General features: G+C 44.4%; 3 protein-coding genes across 7 annotated transcripts; 2 read left to right on the forward strand and 1 right to left on the reverse strand.

Annotated features, from left to right (window-relative positions):
- The first annotated feature begins 57 nt into the window (after positions 1-57).
- Positions 58-5,107, forward strand: LOC6725299 (cell division cycle 7-related protein kinase). 2 transcript variants are annotated; one of them, XM_016173551.3, is made up of 4 exons: positions 58-350; positions 512-927; positions 994-1,216; positions 3,044-5,107. In XM_016173551.3, the coding sequence occupies exons 2-4, from the start codon at positions 600-602 to the stop codon at positions 4,530-4,532; spliced, it is 2,040 nt and encodes a 679-aa protein (XP_016038338.2). In that variant the 5' UTR covers positions 58-350; positions 512-599; the 3' UTR covers positions 4,533-5,107. The 2 variants fall into 2 exon arrangements, with proteins under 2 accessions (XP_016038338.2, XP_039153495.1); XM_039297561.2 differs by lacking the exon at positions 58-350 and having other exon boundaries at positions 424-927.
- A 799-nt stretch (positions 5,108-5,906) lies between these two features.
- Positions 5,907-6,868, reverse strand: LOC6725303 (zinc finger protein 593 homolog). Its single transcript, XM_016172905.3, has 2 exons — positions 6,721-6,868; positions 5,907-6,660 (listed from the first exon to the last, which is right to left on the reverse strand). Exon 2 carries the CDS (start codon positions 6,538-6,540, stop codon positions 6,052-6,054), a length of 489 nt encoding a protein of 162 aa, XP_016038339.1. The 5' UTR covers positions 6,541-6,660; positions 6,721-6,868; the 3' UTR covers positions 5,907-6,051.
- Positions 6,869-7,019: 151 nt separating this feature from the next.
- Positions 7,020-12,966, forward strand: LOC6725304 (high affinity copper uptake protein 1). Of its 4 annotated transcripts, XM_016173556.3 has the most exons (7): positions 7,028-7,168; positions 7,616-7,709; positions 10,354-10,435; positions 10,492-10,703; positions 10,768-11,015; positions 11,571-11,600; positions 12,178-12,966. In XM_016173556.3, the coding sequence occupies exons 3-7, from the start codon at positions 10,402-10,404 to the stop codon at positions 12,377-12,379; spliced, it is 726 nt and encodes a 241-aa protein (XP_016038344.1). In that variant the 5' UTR covers positions 7,028-7,168; positions 7,616-7,709; positions 10,354-10,401; the 3' UTR covers positions 12,380-12,966. The 4 variants fall into 4 exon arrangements, with proteins under 4 accessions (XP_016038340.1, XP_016038342.1, XP_016038344.1 ...); XM_016173552.3 differs by lacking the exon at positions 7,616-7,709 and having other exon boundaries at positions 7,020-7,168; XM_016173555.3 differs by lacking the exons at positions 7,028-7,168; positions 7,616-7,709 and adding an exon at positions 9,041-9,149.
- Positions 12,967-13,404: the final 438 nt, after the last annotated feature.

A 13,404-nucleotide genomic window follows, 5' to 3' on the forward strand; every position in this document is an offset into this window, starting at 1 on the left:
CAAGCCAGGGTGACCAGTTGGAGGCTAAGCAAGCCCATTTGGTATTCCATTCCCGGCGGAGGGCGAGCACACTGTCCCATAGTCTCGAAAAAACCATCGATGGCATCGAACCGGCTGGAACTGAACCATCGATATTATCAGTAGTGCCATCGATGGTTTGATAGCACCTCAGCTCCCGCGGAACGCCGACCATATCACACCATTCAGACAACACGACCAGTGACCAGAGTTGTTCATGTGCTCCATCCAGGGTATCCACTTGCAACCAGCGGACGCTGCGCCATAGCCAGAGTTCCGGGATTAAAAGGGCGGCGCAGCAGGACTCCGGATTGGGGACAAAAACTATCCAAGTAGGTAGAGAAGTTGACAACTCAGGTACTGCCGCTCGTCCATACGCCAAATGTCAAAACTGTTCCACCGTTCGGAAACAGTTTACTTCCCACTTTGGCCGGGTCGACATCAGAAATTTCCCAATAAAAAAATTTCGTGTCAAAATTTGTGCTCCTTTTAGGCACTTTCTTTTCTGTAAAACCCGCCATAAACCACCACAACCACCATCAACACGCCGATGCCCAGGAAGATTGTGCTCCTGAAGAACAATGGCCGATCGCGTTATGTGCCAGGAGTTGGCCACATCAGGCAGTCACTATCGTCGCCCCAAAACGGGCGTGCCCAGCACCAATGTGGTGTACGCCAATGGAGGCGGATCCTGGCGTTCGACAACTAGGCAAGTCCAAAGGCAGCCGCGCCAGACAGTTCAGCAATATGCCACCGGCATTCCGGCAACTGGAAGCACGGGCAGACATTCGGGCAGAGCAGCCATTGCGGGCGCCGCCGAGCAGCAGCCAGAGGAATCCAATGGAGCTGCAGTCATGTCTCTGCCCGTCACGCCGCGTACAACCAAACAGGCACGCAACAAAAACGAAGGTAAGTTTAGTTGCTGATCCAATTTGGTGGTGCATACAGATGAATGTAATTGGTTGTACTCTGCAGAAGCCATCATTGATCTCCTCATACGAATCCCGGACATTGGCAAGCTGTTCGATGTACATAGCCGGATTGGCAACGGAACCTTTAGCACTGTGCTGCTGGGCACACTACGTCGGGAATCGCATCTGCCGGACAGTCTGCGTCGCAAGTTCGCCATCAAGCATCACATACCCACCAGTCATCCGGATAGGATAATGAAGGAGCTGCAGTGCATGACCAAAATGGGGTAGGTGTTCCTCATTCCTTTCCCCACTTGGTGTCCTGTGTCCTGTGTCCTGTGCCGTCCCGTATCCTTATAGTATCGCCCGACTGGTGTAAACCAAACAACCACCCACGCACGCCGCTTCGTCCTCGTCTGCGTCAAACGCCGTTAAACGACGTCAGCCGCCGGCAGCGGCTCCATCTACGTCATTGCAATTTATATTTCGCCGCACGAACGGCGAGCGAGATGGCATGATTGTTGTAGCGTTCGTTTATTGCACTTTCACACGCCATTCACGTGCCCATTTACAGTTACATTGAAGCCCACGGTGCACAGCGAGAAAAAATCGCCACCTTTCTCTACATTCATTTACGCATTTCACATCACTTTGATATGCGGAGAAATGTTAGATCTGAATACATTTCGCATTTGTTTATGCAAAATCACATCTGCCAGTGCACAGAGAGAAAAGCAAAGAGTTCGATATCGCTGTTCCAAAGAAATTATGAATACAAGGGAAGTTCGAGTTCGAGATCCACCCTCTGCCCAATACATTGAACCATGTTCGCATACCAAAATGCCATTGTCGCATCTCTGTACAATATATATCCACAATTTCTTTCCGTGTGGCAGCTGTAACGTTTGTTTACAGACCGCTCACATCACACATGCGTGGTTTTCGATACAGACTGTTGTAGCATATCCTGCAATCCCAGCCGCCTCTTATCGATTGCCCAGAGCAATGGCCAGGCGATTAGATTAGCTAGCTACTCGTATTAGGTGGCCAAATCGGTTCAATACCGCCTCGAACCGGAGAAGTTTGGGGTTGGCAGGTATCGTCACCGGTCATCTCATCGTCCGGCTGTATAATTTACCCAAAATTGGAAAATTAGAAAGAGGAGAGAGTGGGCGGTCAGTGGGTATTTTGTGTGTGTGTGTGGGCGACGTTGCGTGTTTGACATAAGCCGGCTGCCCGCCCCCTGATTGCCCATCGAACATCGCCCACCGCCCACCATCTTCGCCCCTCGTAGACCCACTGCCCGCTGCGATTTTGTGTCTATTCAAGCAATTTGCGCAAATTCCGCAGACCCAATTGCGTCACAGCCGATGATAATTATGACTGGGCCACGCCGAGTGCTCCCTCACGTATTCACATATGCCGCTCGCCATGTTCCACACCCGAAGGCCCAGCGCCCAGTTCGCAAATCGCATCTGTCGTATCGCCCATCGCTCACCATCGAGCTGCGCGGCTGGCTAGAAAGTAGCTAATCAAATCAACTGTTAGTCCTTCGCGTACTATTCTAAGTTACACCAAAACTAATATTCCACGCAGATATTTCAATGCTATGCTTATGCTATTATAAAGAGTAGAAAGAACTGTCAAATTAGGTTGTACGTTGTATTTTCCATATATGTAACAAATATTCAGCTAAAAATAGCTAGAAATCAGGTCTGCACTGGTTCTGCGTGACGTCGAAGAGTCACTCTCCCTTTCCATTCCTCTTCCCCACTCTCTCCCTTTCCATTCCTCTCTCCCACTCTCTCTCTCTCTCTAAAATTTGAGTGGGCGGAAGTGTGCGTGGGCGTCTCTGTTGTTGTTGTGGTTTTCCCACACGGAACAACAAAGCAACATAAACAAGATGGTAAAGCTGACTTGCATAGATCCTGCTGTTCAGTGCAATCAATCCGATGTGTGACTAGCTTAATCACATTAACTACCTTTAAAGTTAATTAGGTTTGGCGGACACTTGTTGCCCAAATCACTGGTTGGGAATTACTGCCAAAAGCTGCGTATTCAAACTATAACTGCATAACTAATCTATTGTTTTCCTGCTCTTTTTCGCTTCTCAGGGGAAAGGAGAACGTGGTGGGCATCCACTGTTGCGTGCGTCATGACGCCTCCGCCGCTTTTGTGATGCCCTTCATGCCACATGACCGATTCCAGGACTTTTACACGCGCATGGACGTGCCCGAGATCCGGCTGTATATGCGCAACCTCCTGGTGGCACTGCGTCATGTCCACAAGTTCGATGTCATCCATCGCGACGTGAAGCCGAGCAACTTTCTCTACAATCGACGTCGCCGAGAGTTTCTCCTCGTCGATTTCGGTCTTGCCCAGCATGTGAATCCTTCGGCTGCGCGATCTTCTGGAAGAGCCGCTGCCATCGCCGCCGCCAACAACAATAATAATAATATGAATTACAAACGGCCACGCGAGCGCCAATCAAAGGATGGAGTGCAGCAAGGTGCACCAGCGGATGCTGGTTTGGGTGGAGCAGTGAAGCGTATGCGTTTGCACGAGGAGTCCAGCAAGATGCCCCTGAAACCGGTCAACGATATTGCGGCAAGCGATGCGCAGCAGCAGCCAGTAGATGGGTCCAATCCCGTCCAGCCACAGCCAGTGCAGCAGCAGCAACAACAGTCGCAACAGCAGCAGATGCAACAGCAGATGCAACAGCAGCCGCAACAACAGCCGCAACTGGCGCAGATGGATCAAACAGCATCGACGCCATCTGGCAGCAAGTACAATACAAATCGAAATGCCTCGGCAGCAGCGGCTAATAATGCCAAGTGCGTCTGCTTTGCAAATCCCTCGGTTTGCCTCAACTGTCTGATGAAGAAGGAGGTGCACGCCTCCAGGGCAGGAACACCTGGCTATCGCCCGCCCGAGGTCCTTCTAAAGTACCCAGATCAGACCACTGCCGTAGATGTTTGGGCGGCGGGTGTGATATTCCTTTCGATCATGTCGACGGTTTATCCGTTTTTCAAAGCCCCCAACGATTTCATCGCGCTGGCCGAGATTGTAACCATATTCGGAGACCAGGCAATACGGAAGACGGCCATGGCTCTGGACCGTATGGTCACCCTGAGCCAGAGGTCCAAGCCCCTGAATCTGCGTAAGCTGTGCCTGCGCTTTCGCCATCGTTCCGTTTTCAGTGATGCCAAGCTCCTCAAGAGCTACGAATCTGAGGACGGAAGTTGCGAAGTATGCCGGAATTGTGATCAATACTTCTTTAACTGCCTGTGCGAGGATAGCCATTACTTGGCAGAGCCACTGGAAGCATACGAATGTTTTCCGCCCAGCGCCTATGACCTACTGGATCGCCTGCTCGAGATTAATCCCCATAAACGAATCACCGCCGAACAGGCACTAAAGCATCCATTCTTTACGGGCGCCGAGGAGACCGAGCAGACGGAGAAGGATCAGTTGGCCAATGGAACACCGCGCAAGATGCGTCGACAAAGATATCAAAATCACAGAACGGTGGCCGCCTCACAGGAGCAGGTCAAGCAGCAGGTAGCCCTTGATCTGCAGCAAGCGGCCATTAACAAGCTGTGAAACTAGTCCCCACCATGCAAACATACATACATACATACATAATTGTACATACATACATATACTATACCCAGTTCGATCGATTGTACATATATAGACCCACCTCAAGAGCATATCTCATTATTGCACCCAGAGCCAGAAGAAACTCGTCCAATGCCCCACTAGGCCACATTTACTTACCTCAAGCCGCCGCAGGCAGATAAAACCAAATGAAACCACGCAACAAACACATACACGTACTCACACACACACATGCAAACATTCATATGTAATATTTAAAGAAATGTTTAAATCATGAACAAAATGGGCTCGGAATACCAAAAAACAAACGATAAGAGATTGATTATGAAATATGGCCGAAAGGCTGCAAACTGTTGTATATTTAGGAACACGAAGGCGACCCAAGTGCATGGCCCCCATCGCCCAGTGGCAAAGAATTTTGCACTATCCCCATCATGTTGTATAGTTCGAATAGTCTTGTAGCTAACCAACTTAGGTATAATTATTGTACATATATCTGAAAATCATGTGAAAAAGGATATAAGAGCGACAAATATATTTATACCGTGAAGATTGAATGAAGGTCTTGAGTTTCTTTGGAAGTTTGTGCTAATTATTCTTTATTTGCTTGGGGATTTTAGTACTCATATTGTTGTTACCGCACGTTAAATTATTTATTATATTTCAGTTACAAATATAGGACATCAAATTAAAGTGTAATGATAAATGACTTACCTTTTTTAAAATACATCCGTTCAATTTATATTGTACATTATTTAATTTAACATTTATTGCGCACAAATCACTTAAAAAAAAAAATAAAAAATAAATACTCTCAAATTTTTGGCAGCCATTTCACAACAAAACACTCGCGATGGCAAAATGCAAAAGATCGAGCACGCACTAGATCACCGCTGTAAACCGTTGCATACTTTTAAGTGCGCACGAGAATGCCAGTTGAACGCGCACCCACTCACACCCACACACGCGCCAACGGAGAATGAGGCCAAAGGAGAATGAGGAAATTGCAGAAGTTTACCGATTTCACCCGTTTAAACTAGAAATACCGTATCAAACGCATTGCGTCGACCTGCGCTCACTAGTTAATTACACTTTGTAGCACTTTTCGACGGGAAACGACGCTGATATTTGTTTAATTTCAATTTTTAAGCGCGTCCGCCATCGCATTTGGTGTTTACCGGTGCTCACGGACGAAGAAAGTGACCGTTTGTGGAGAGAACCTAAACTTTTAAGCCGCAGGAGAAATCAAATGAACGGTAAATAAAGCTTTGCCGCTTGCAAGCGTTGAACTGCTTGTTTGGAAACTTGTTGATCTTTCGCCACCCTTGTGCGCATTAAATGAAAATTGATTTTGAATCGATTTATAAACGTTGGAAAAAAAATGTATTTAAAGAAAGCAATTGGAGGAAAACAGAGTTCTGTGGGAGGGGGATGAAGAAAGTCCAGTCCCCGAGGGTCTTAAAAACTAAGCTAGATCAATGGATTGGTTCATCCTCCTCGCCTATGTCTCCATTTTCTCCACTTTCTTGCGCTTCGTTTTGGACGTCGATGGCGAATCGGTGGCATCTGTATCCTCGGGCACCACCTCCACTCGGATCCTCTTGCCAGCGACCACGTCCTCCTTCGATGGCTGCGTTTCCATCGCCCGCTTCTTGGGCTTCACGAAGCTGCCACGTCCCGCGGCGCGTTCCGCCTCCTCGATGCTGTACGGCTCGATCTCCAGAGCCTTGAGACGCCTCTTGTGCACCTTGGTGCGGAAATGTGCCTGCATGGCGGTGTCATCGATGAAGTACTTGGCACAGTGCACGCAGTAGAACTGCGCGAATCCTGGCTTGTCGAGATCCACATTCTGATTGATCAGTTCACCGCTCCGGGTCTGCAGATCGTCGTCGATCTGGTCGAGATCACGTCGGCGATTCCGCACACGCCATCTCCTCTGCAGATGGGTATCGCCATAGTGCATCTTCTTGCGCTTCGTTACCATTCCCATTTTGCTGGCTTTTTTTTATATTTACAACTTCTACGGAAAATGTAAACGTTTGTTTTGGCACGTGTTTTGGTTGCCAATGGGGTTTTAGCTTCTGCTGCTGCGCTAGGTGTTTCCTAAAACCTGTAATGCATTTGAATGTTAAATTATATACTGTTACTGTAATTTGTTGCTTAACTTTACCAGTTTTTGGTTAAGAAACGAGTGTTTTAAAGTTAACAAGTTAATTTAATGCGCACATAGAATGTTGGAGACGGTGGCCGCTCGATAGGTTTCTTATCGATAGCTGAACGGCTCGTTGTGTGTGCACACTGATACACAGCTGTTTTTATTTATTCTAAATAAAACTAAATTAAACTAAAACTAATTAAATTAAAATTCTATAAATTAGCTACTTATTACGACAATAACTTATATAATTAACTCATTTTTTAGCTGCACTCCGTGTACTTCGTATTTTACAATACTACTTTTTGGCATTATTTAGTGCCTTTTCGCAATCAGCGGACTGTTAAATAAAAAAACATATGCTTGCAATTAATTCATCAACAATCGTGCGAACAAGTTGTCTGCGGGCGGACGGTGCACTTTTTGTTTTAATATTATTTATTTCCTTGCCGCAGGAAGTAAAGTAAGCCCCTAACATTTGAATACATAAACATTAAGTTCGGTTCAACTTGCGTTGATAAAGTGCAATTGATAATACAAATAGTGGGTGTGTGGGCTGGACGCACACACACATGTGCGATTGGATAACACTGTGAAATAGATCGGGTTTTACACTTGCAAAAACGATTAAAGCAATTATTATTTTTCATAAGATGCTGCAGCCGGTCCACTCTTGCTATCTCGCTTGCTTTAAAAGCTCAGCGTTTGCAGTGAGTGTGTGTGTGTGATTTAGCGCAAAAAGCAACAACGAAGCAAAAAATAAAATCAGAAACTGTGATTGTTGTTAAATGAGTGGTGCAGGGGGTTGGGAGGGTGTCAGAGGGAGCGGGACGGGACGGCAGCTGCATGCATTGTTTAAAATGTACGATTGTTGGCTTATTGGCATTTTTCGTTGACTCTCTGTTTTTAGCTAGACATTCCGTTGAGTTCGTCGCTTAAACCGGCGTTACAGCATACATACATTGTAGATTGTTACAACTCGAGCCAATTGCCCGCCAATTGCAGTAAGTACAACAACAACAAAAAGAACGCGAAATGCGTGAAATAGTATAAACTAAACTAAAAACAAAGCTTAGGAGTCCTTATCGATAATCAGCGATTGCATACCGATTGCGATTATCAGTGCCAATCGCTTATCAGTCAATTATACCGTTACAAGCACAATTAACCGTCTATCTGTGTTCGTGCGTTGAGTGATATATGTTTGAATTCAGATCAACAAACTCTCTCCTACTCTCTTTTCTTTACACATGTGATATAATAGCTCCCCAGCCCCGCAATAGAAAAAAACTCACGCACTAAACGAAAATAATCACTCTCGCCGTTTCTCTCCCATTTGTTGTTGCAATACATGTCGGTCACGATTTGACATTTCGCAAGTGGTGCGATTGTGAGTGTGTGTGTGCGTGTGTGCAGGAGTAAAGGATGGGGCTCTCTTTGCGGAGATCAGCTGATGAGATGAAGCAACGGTTAATGCCATTTGTCCATGCAAATAAACAGAAAGAAAAAATTGTTCGTTGCTAGATCATTTATATTTCGCTTGATATTTGGAAATAAATTAAATTAAATTAATATTAATTCAATTTTAATCTAAGACTCTTTAATATAATATGAATAATAAATAGGACAGGCTGAATCACACTCAGCACGGCGTAAAATTCCATTTCCAAACTTATATCAAAATAGCTTAGCTATTTCGCTGAGTCTTAGCATTTAGCAAATGCAGATTATTCATTGTTACTTGTTCAAAATAAAACTAAAAAATATACAAATTTAAACAATATGTAGTGATAATGGTTTATTACATGAGAAGAGTAACAACTGCTTTTCTCTCTGTGTATAGGCAAAGCTGCTAATGCAGGCGAATAAAAGCGAGAGTGATAGAGGTGAATAGGTCCAACCGGTTTGGTCCGTGCGTTAGTTATCTGCTGTTTAATTAACAGAGGCGCTGAAAAGGGGGTTCCCATTGCCCCCCAGAGAGAAGCGCCCAAACGATTTCCTATCAGGGATTCCATAGAAACCAAACAAACCACAGAATGTTATTTATAAAACACGCAAATTTACCCTGAACTTTAACTTTTCAGTATTTTTGCACCAGAAAAGTTCGCCCAGTGAACATTTTTTTTCCCCCACCGCCACTGTTCAATGATTATTTCAAAATCGAACTACAATTGCTGCATCCACGAGTAGCAATTATGTGGCGTATGTTCTCTTTTCATGGGTTATTTTGAAAGTCGTTGGTTTCCGTACCGATCTTTGTCTTGAAAAACAAATTACTACCGTAACAGAGCTAATTTTCCTTTCATTTCGGGCCAAAACCGAAAATAGTGGCAGCCAAGCAACCAGTTAACCAGTTGTGCCAGTCCAGTTCAGTTGGATAACTATTGAGTCCATCGCTTGAAGGCTACAACAATCCGTTCCTCAACAGATCGCAGAATTAAGAGGTTTTAAATGTGCACTTGTCTACCTATTTTTATAGAAATTTCCCCACTCAGAACAAAAATGCCAGTGAAGCCGGTTTTTTTTTTTTTTTTTTTTGTAGCACGAGTGGATTTCTAAAGCTCGTTTGTCTGTCTTAATGAGATATGGGATGAGATTGATTACAGTGAAAAAGGGGAGGAATACGTGTTTTAACTCTTCAATGGAATTGGCGGATGTGTTTGTTTTCGTTTGCAATATTAATGCGCACTGGATTATTGTGAAAAAATAAGAACAGAAACGGTTGTCTTTCGAACATTTTAACTTGATGACAATTGGCACTTTACGGTTATCGAATGATCATCAGTTAGGATCACTTAGAGGTTTTTGCCTATGTATGCATATAAACTCATATCAGTCAGCCGCACATCCTGTCATATCAGCGAGCTTCTTGCGCTGCATGCCACAAGTGGTTCGATATTCGAGCATGTTTCACTGATTACTTTGTAATGTGGTGTCGTCGCAGCACCTTATCACTGAACTGCGATATTAACTGAATGCGGTGAACCACAGACACAGGGGCAAACAAAAGTGAAATAAGTGGAGTATCCAGCACTGTTTAATTATGGTTCGCAGTGTTCCCATTGGCAGAAGTGGAACAGCAGTTGGAGGAGTTGCCAGCGACCCATTATAATCCAGGTTAATCCAAGGTCAGATGTGGTGGTATTTTGGGGCGGCGCAGTTTCCCTTTGGATGGAGCACGCACAGTTATGTGTGGCATTTTCATTTCACATTCCCCAGTTACCCAGCTACCCATTTCGCATTCGTCATTGAACATTCCCTTGGAAGATGTGAAAGGGAAAGGGCGGAGGTTGGATTGTTCGGAGATTGACTTTCTAATTGAGATATATCGGTTTGAATGCGATTTGGGGCTTGGCAATTGACCCGCAAAAACACACGTGAAAAGCAAACTTTAGATTTACAAATGCGGCACAAAATATAGCACGAAAGATTTTCATATAAAAATGGTCAATATAATATCATATATTGTTTATAGTGTAATAAGTTTAGTTGTGAGATTGTTTAAATCTTTCATGGGGAATTTATATAGAGAAAGCTCTATTATCTTGACCACCATTGTGGCCATTCGTATCATTTATGTACATTGTTTATTATTCACTTACGAGTGGCAAAGATTTAATGCGACTTTCACCCCGTTCTTCTTTGCAGTCATTAATCGCAGATCCACAGTAAGAAGTCGTCTGTTAACCAGCAGCTATGGACCACGCCCATCACAGTGCGCCCGGTGTTGGTAGGTGGTTTGTGATTTGGCCAAAACGGGCTATCTATATCTTTCGTAATCCACAGATCACTCGATGCATCACGATCATGCGGGCATGCACCACGATCACAGCGGATTAGCTGCTGCGACGGCGTCTCCAATGGATGCAGGTTCCATGTTCGACCTGATCCCCGACACCAGCGATTTGCAGGCGAGTCACGCGGGTCACGCCGCTCATGGAGCTCACAACCATGGCGGTGGCTCTGGCACGGGAATGGAGCATATGATGCCCATGGCGGTAAGGGAACGTTCGATTTGAAGGTATTCCTACGGATTTTCAATTCTATTTTCAATCGAAACAGTTCCATTTTGGCTACAACGAGACGATCCTGTTCTCCTGGTGGCACATCGAAACAGTGGCCGGTTTGGTCGGCTCCATGATCGCCATCTTCCTGCTGGCCCTGATGTACGAGGGACTGAAGTACTACCGCGAGTATCTGTTCTGGAAGACATACAATCTGCTGGAGTATCGACCTGTGACGGGGCCACAAAGAAATCCGGAGGCACCGCGCATACCATCGCCGGCGGCAGCAGCTCCATCGCCCGTGCAGTGAGTTCCGGATTTTTGCCAACCATTGTAGATTACGCTGTGTCCAGAATGGATCATTGGATCTTTGGTATCCCCTCCGCATGCCTTTTGCCCTCACCCATACTGTAGCTTTGTATCTATTGTATTTTCTTTACTTGTTGTATATATTAATCTTAATGCTTTCTTCTCTCTTCTCGTTTCGTTTTCGTTATGCTGTTACCCGTTAAATCGTACAAATCGTTACCGCTACCGCTTCACATTCTGATCAATACCATCAATATCTCTATCTGCATCATCATCAATGCGCGTCGTCGCTCTTCATTTGTAAATTGAATCATCTCGACAAAAAACTAAACGAAACCCAATTCAAAACCAAATTCATATCGATACGCTCTGCTGTCTCGCCTCGTTAATATCGTATAATTGGCTATTGTTGTGATTCACGCGACCGTAATTGAAACTAAACATATATACTGTAATTCAATTTGATTCTGTATCTGCATCTGCATCCGCGAATCGCATCCGCAATCGTGTGGTGTCCCTACTCCCGGCACGCTTCGATCGATCCTTTCTTAGATACGTGGGCGAAGTTGTGCACAAGCAACCGTAAGTATCGCTCCATTGCCCACACCATATGTATACACCACTTGACCGACCACCTGCCCAATCAATATACATATGTGTTATATATAGATCCCCGTCTCTGTGTAATTTTGATGCCTCACTTCAATTTGAATTAGTTAAATCTATCTGGCTGTTGTTGGCTATCCGATATGTCCGATATACCCATGCGCCAGTTAATGGGAAAAAGTAAATGGAAACAACTGCCGTGTCGGTTTACAAATTGGCCCGTCATTTGTACAGAATATCTGGCTGGACCACAAGATATAGTATTACACACCTGTACACAGTACACAGTAGTTCAAGTTGGCAATTAATCTAGAGAGAGTCTAACCCTAATCATAAATGGTAGCTTAATCTAACAATGGAACTTCTTAGAGCAGCCCCCCAAAGGATCAGCGATATATATATATATATACATATGTATATATTGTTATGGTCTTTACCAATACTTTGTTCTGTTCTGATTTTTGTTTACGTTCAATTATGTTTCTTTTCTTGTCCTGCTAATTTTGTTTGGTGCTATAATTATAACTAAATGCAATTCTTTCGATATGAACAGACCTTCGATGCTGTCGATTAACCACCTGCTCCAGACGCTGCTGCACGTGCTCCAGGTGACCCTGTCCTTCCTGCTCATGCTGATCTTCATGACATACAACGTGTGGCTCTGCCTGATGGTTGTCCTGGGCGCCGCCGTTGGCTACTTCCTCTTCTGCTGGAAGAAGTCGGTTATCGTGGACGTCACCGAGCACTGTCACTAACAGAGAACGACTCCCGGTAGCCTAAGTCGCTGTTGTCTTACAGAGATGGAAACGGAGACGGAGGCGGAGGCGTTGGAGGAGCAGATGTCCATCTGAATGAAAGGCAGATGCATTGGTGCTAAGCTGGGAATCCCAGGAAGCTCTCATCCCCACAGGAAAAGAACACACACACTCACACACACACTATCACACTTCAACACACCCTGCAGCACTTGCTGTTCTCTAGGTATTAGCCTATAAACTAAACTAAATCGATGCAACCGCTGCATCGTTTGCAATCTTTAATATACTGACATCGAGATCAAGATCATACATACATATAGTCTATGCTATTAGTGAAAGAAAAAAGTGTAATGTATACAAGAGAACAAATTGAGCGACTGTCTAGCGAATTGTATAAAGTTAAGCAATGCAAATATTAATTATTTTTACGTTGCTACTCAATCTACATATGTGCGCAGGATTCCCCCAAAAAGCAAATATTTTTTTTTGATCATTACTACTGATATACACCATTTTGTAACCCTATTATACGATTATGATTATTATTATTTGGTAATAAACTTCATTCTTTTTATATAAATATATATATGTATGCAGACGATATATATTTCACTTTTGGTTTGTTAGCCCCGCAAAAGACAACTCTGTTAAATTTGGCTTCCTTGTGAAATGTGAAATGACTAGGCCGCGAATGTTTTAAGGCTTGATTGAATGTATGCTTCAACAGTGCGTTTCATGAGTGTAATTGGGGTATGCAAAGGTTAGCATCGATTTGTGCTTGCATTTACGTGTTGTTCAGACAACTGATATTACCTTAGGCTCGAAAACTGTTACTGTATTATCCAATTAATTTTAACTGCTAATTGTTAATTGTTGTCTGTTTTTTTCAAATTCACTCCACCAAAACAGTCGTACGATTTTTGCTCAATCCGAAAATGGCTGTTGTGAAATTGCTTTCCTAAAAACGAATGGCCGGCCATCCCAAGTGCATATGTACATATGTACTGCCTTAATGTCCCGAA

This window comes from Drosophila simulans, chromosome X (assembly GCF_016746395.2).
Source record: "Drosophila simulans strain w501 chromosome X, Prin_Dsim_3.1, whole genome shotgun sequence".
NCBI classification, from domain to species: Eukaryota; Metazoa; Arthropoda; class Insecta; order Diptera; family Drosophilidae; genus Drosophila; species Drosophila simulans.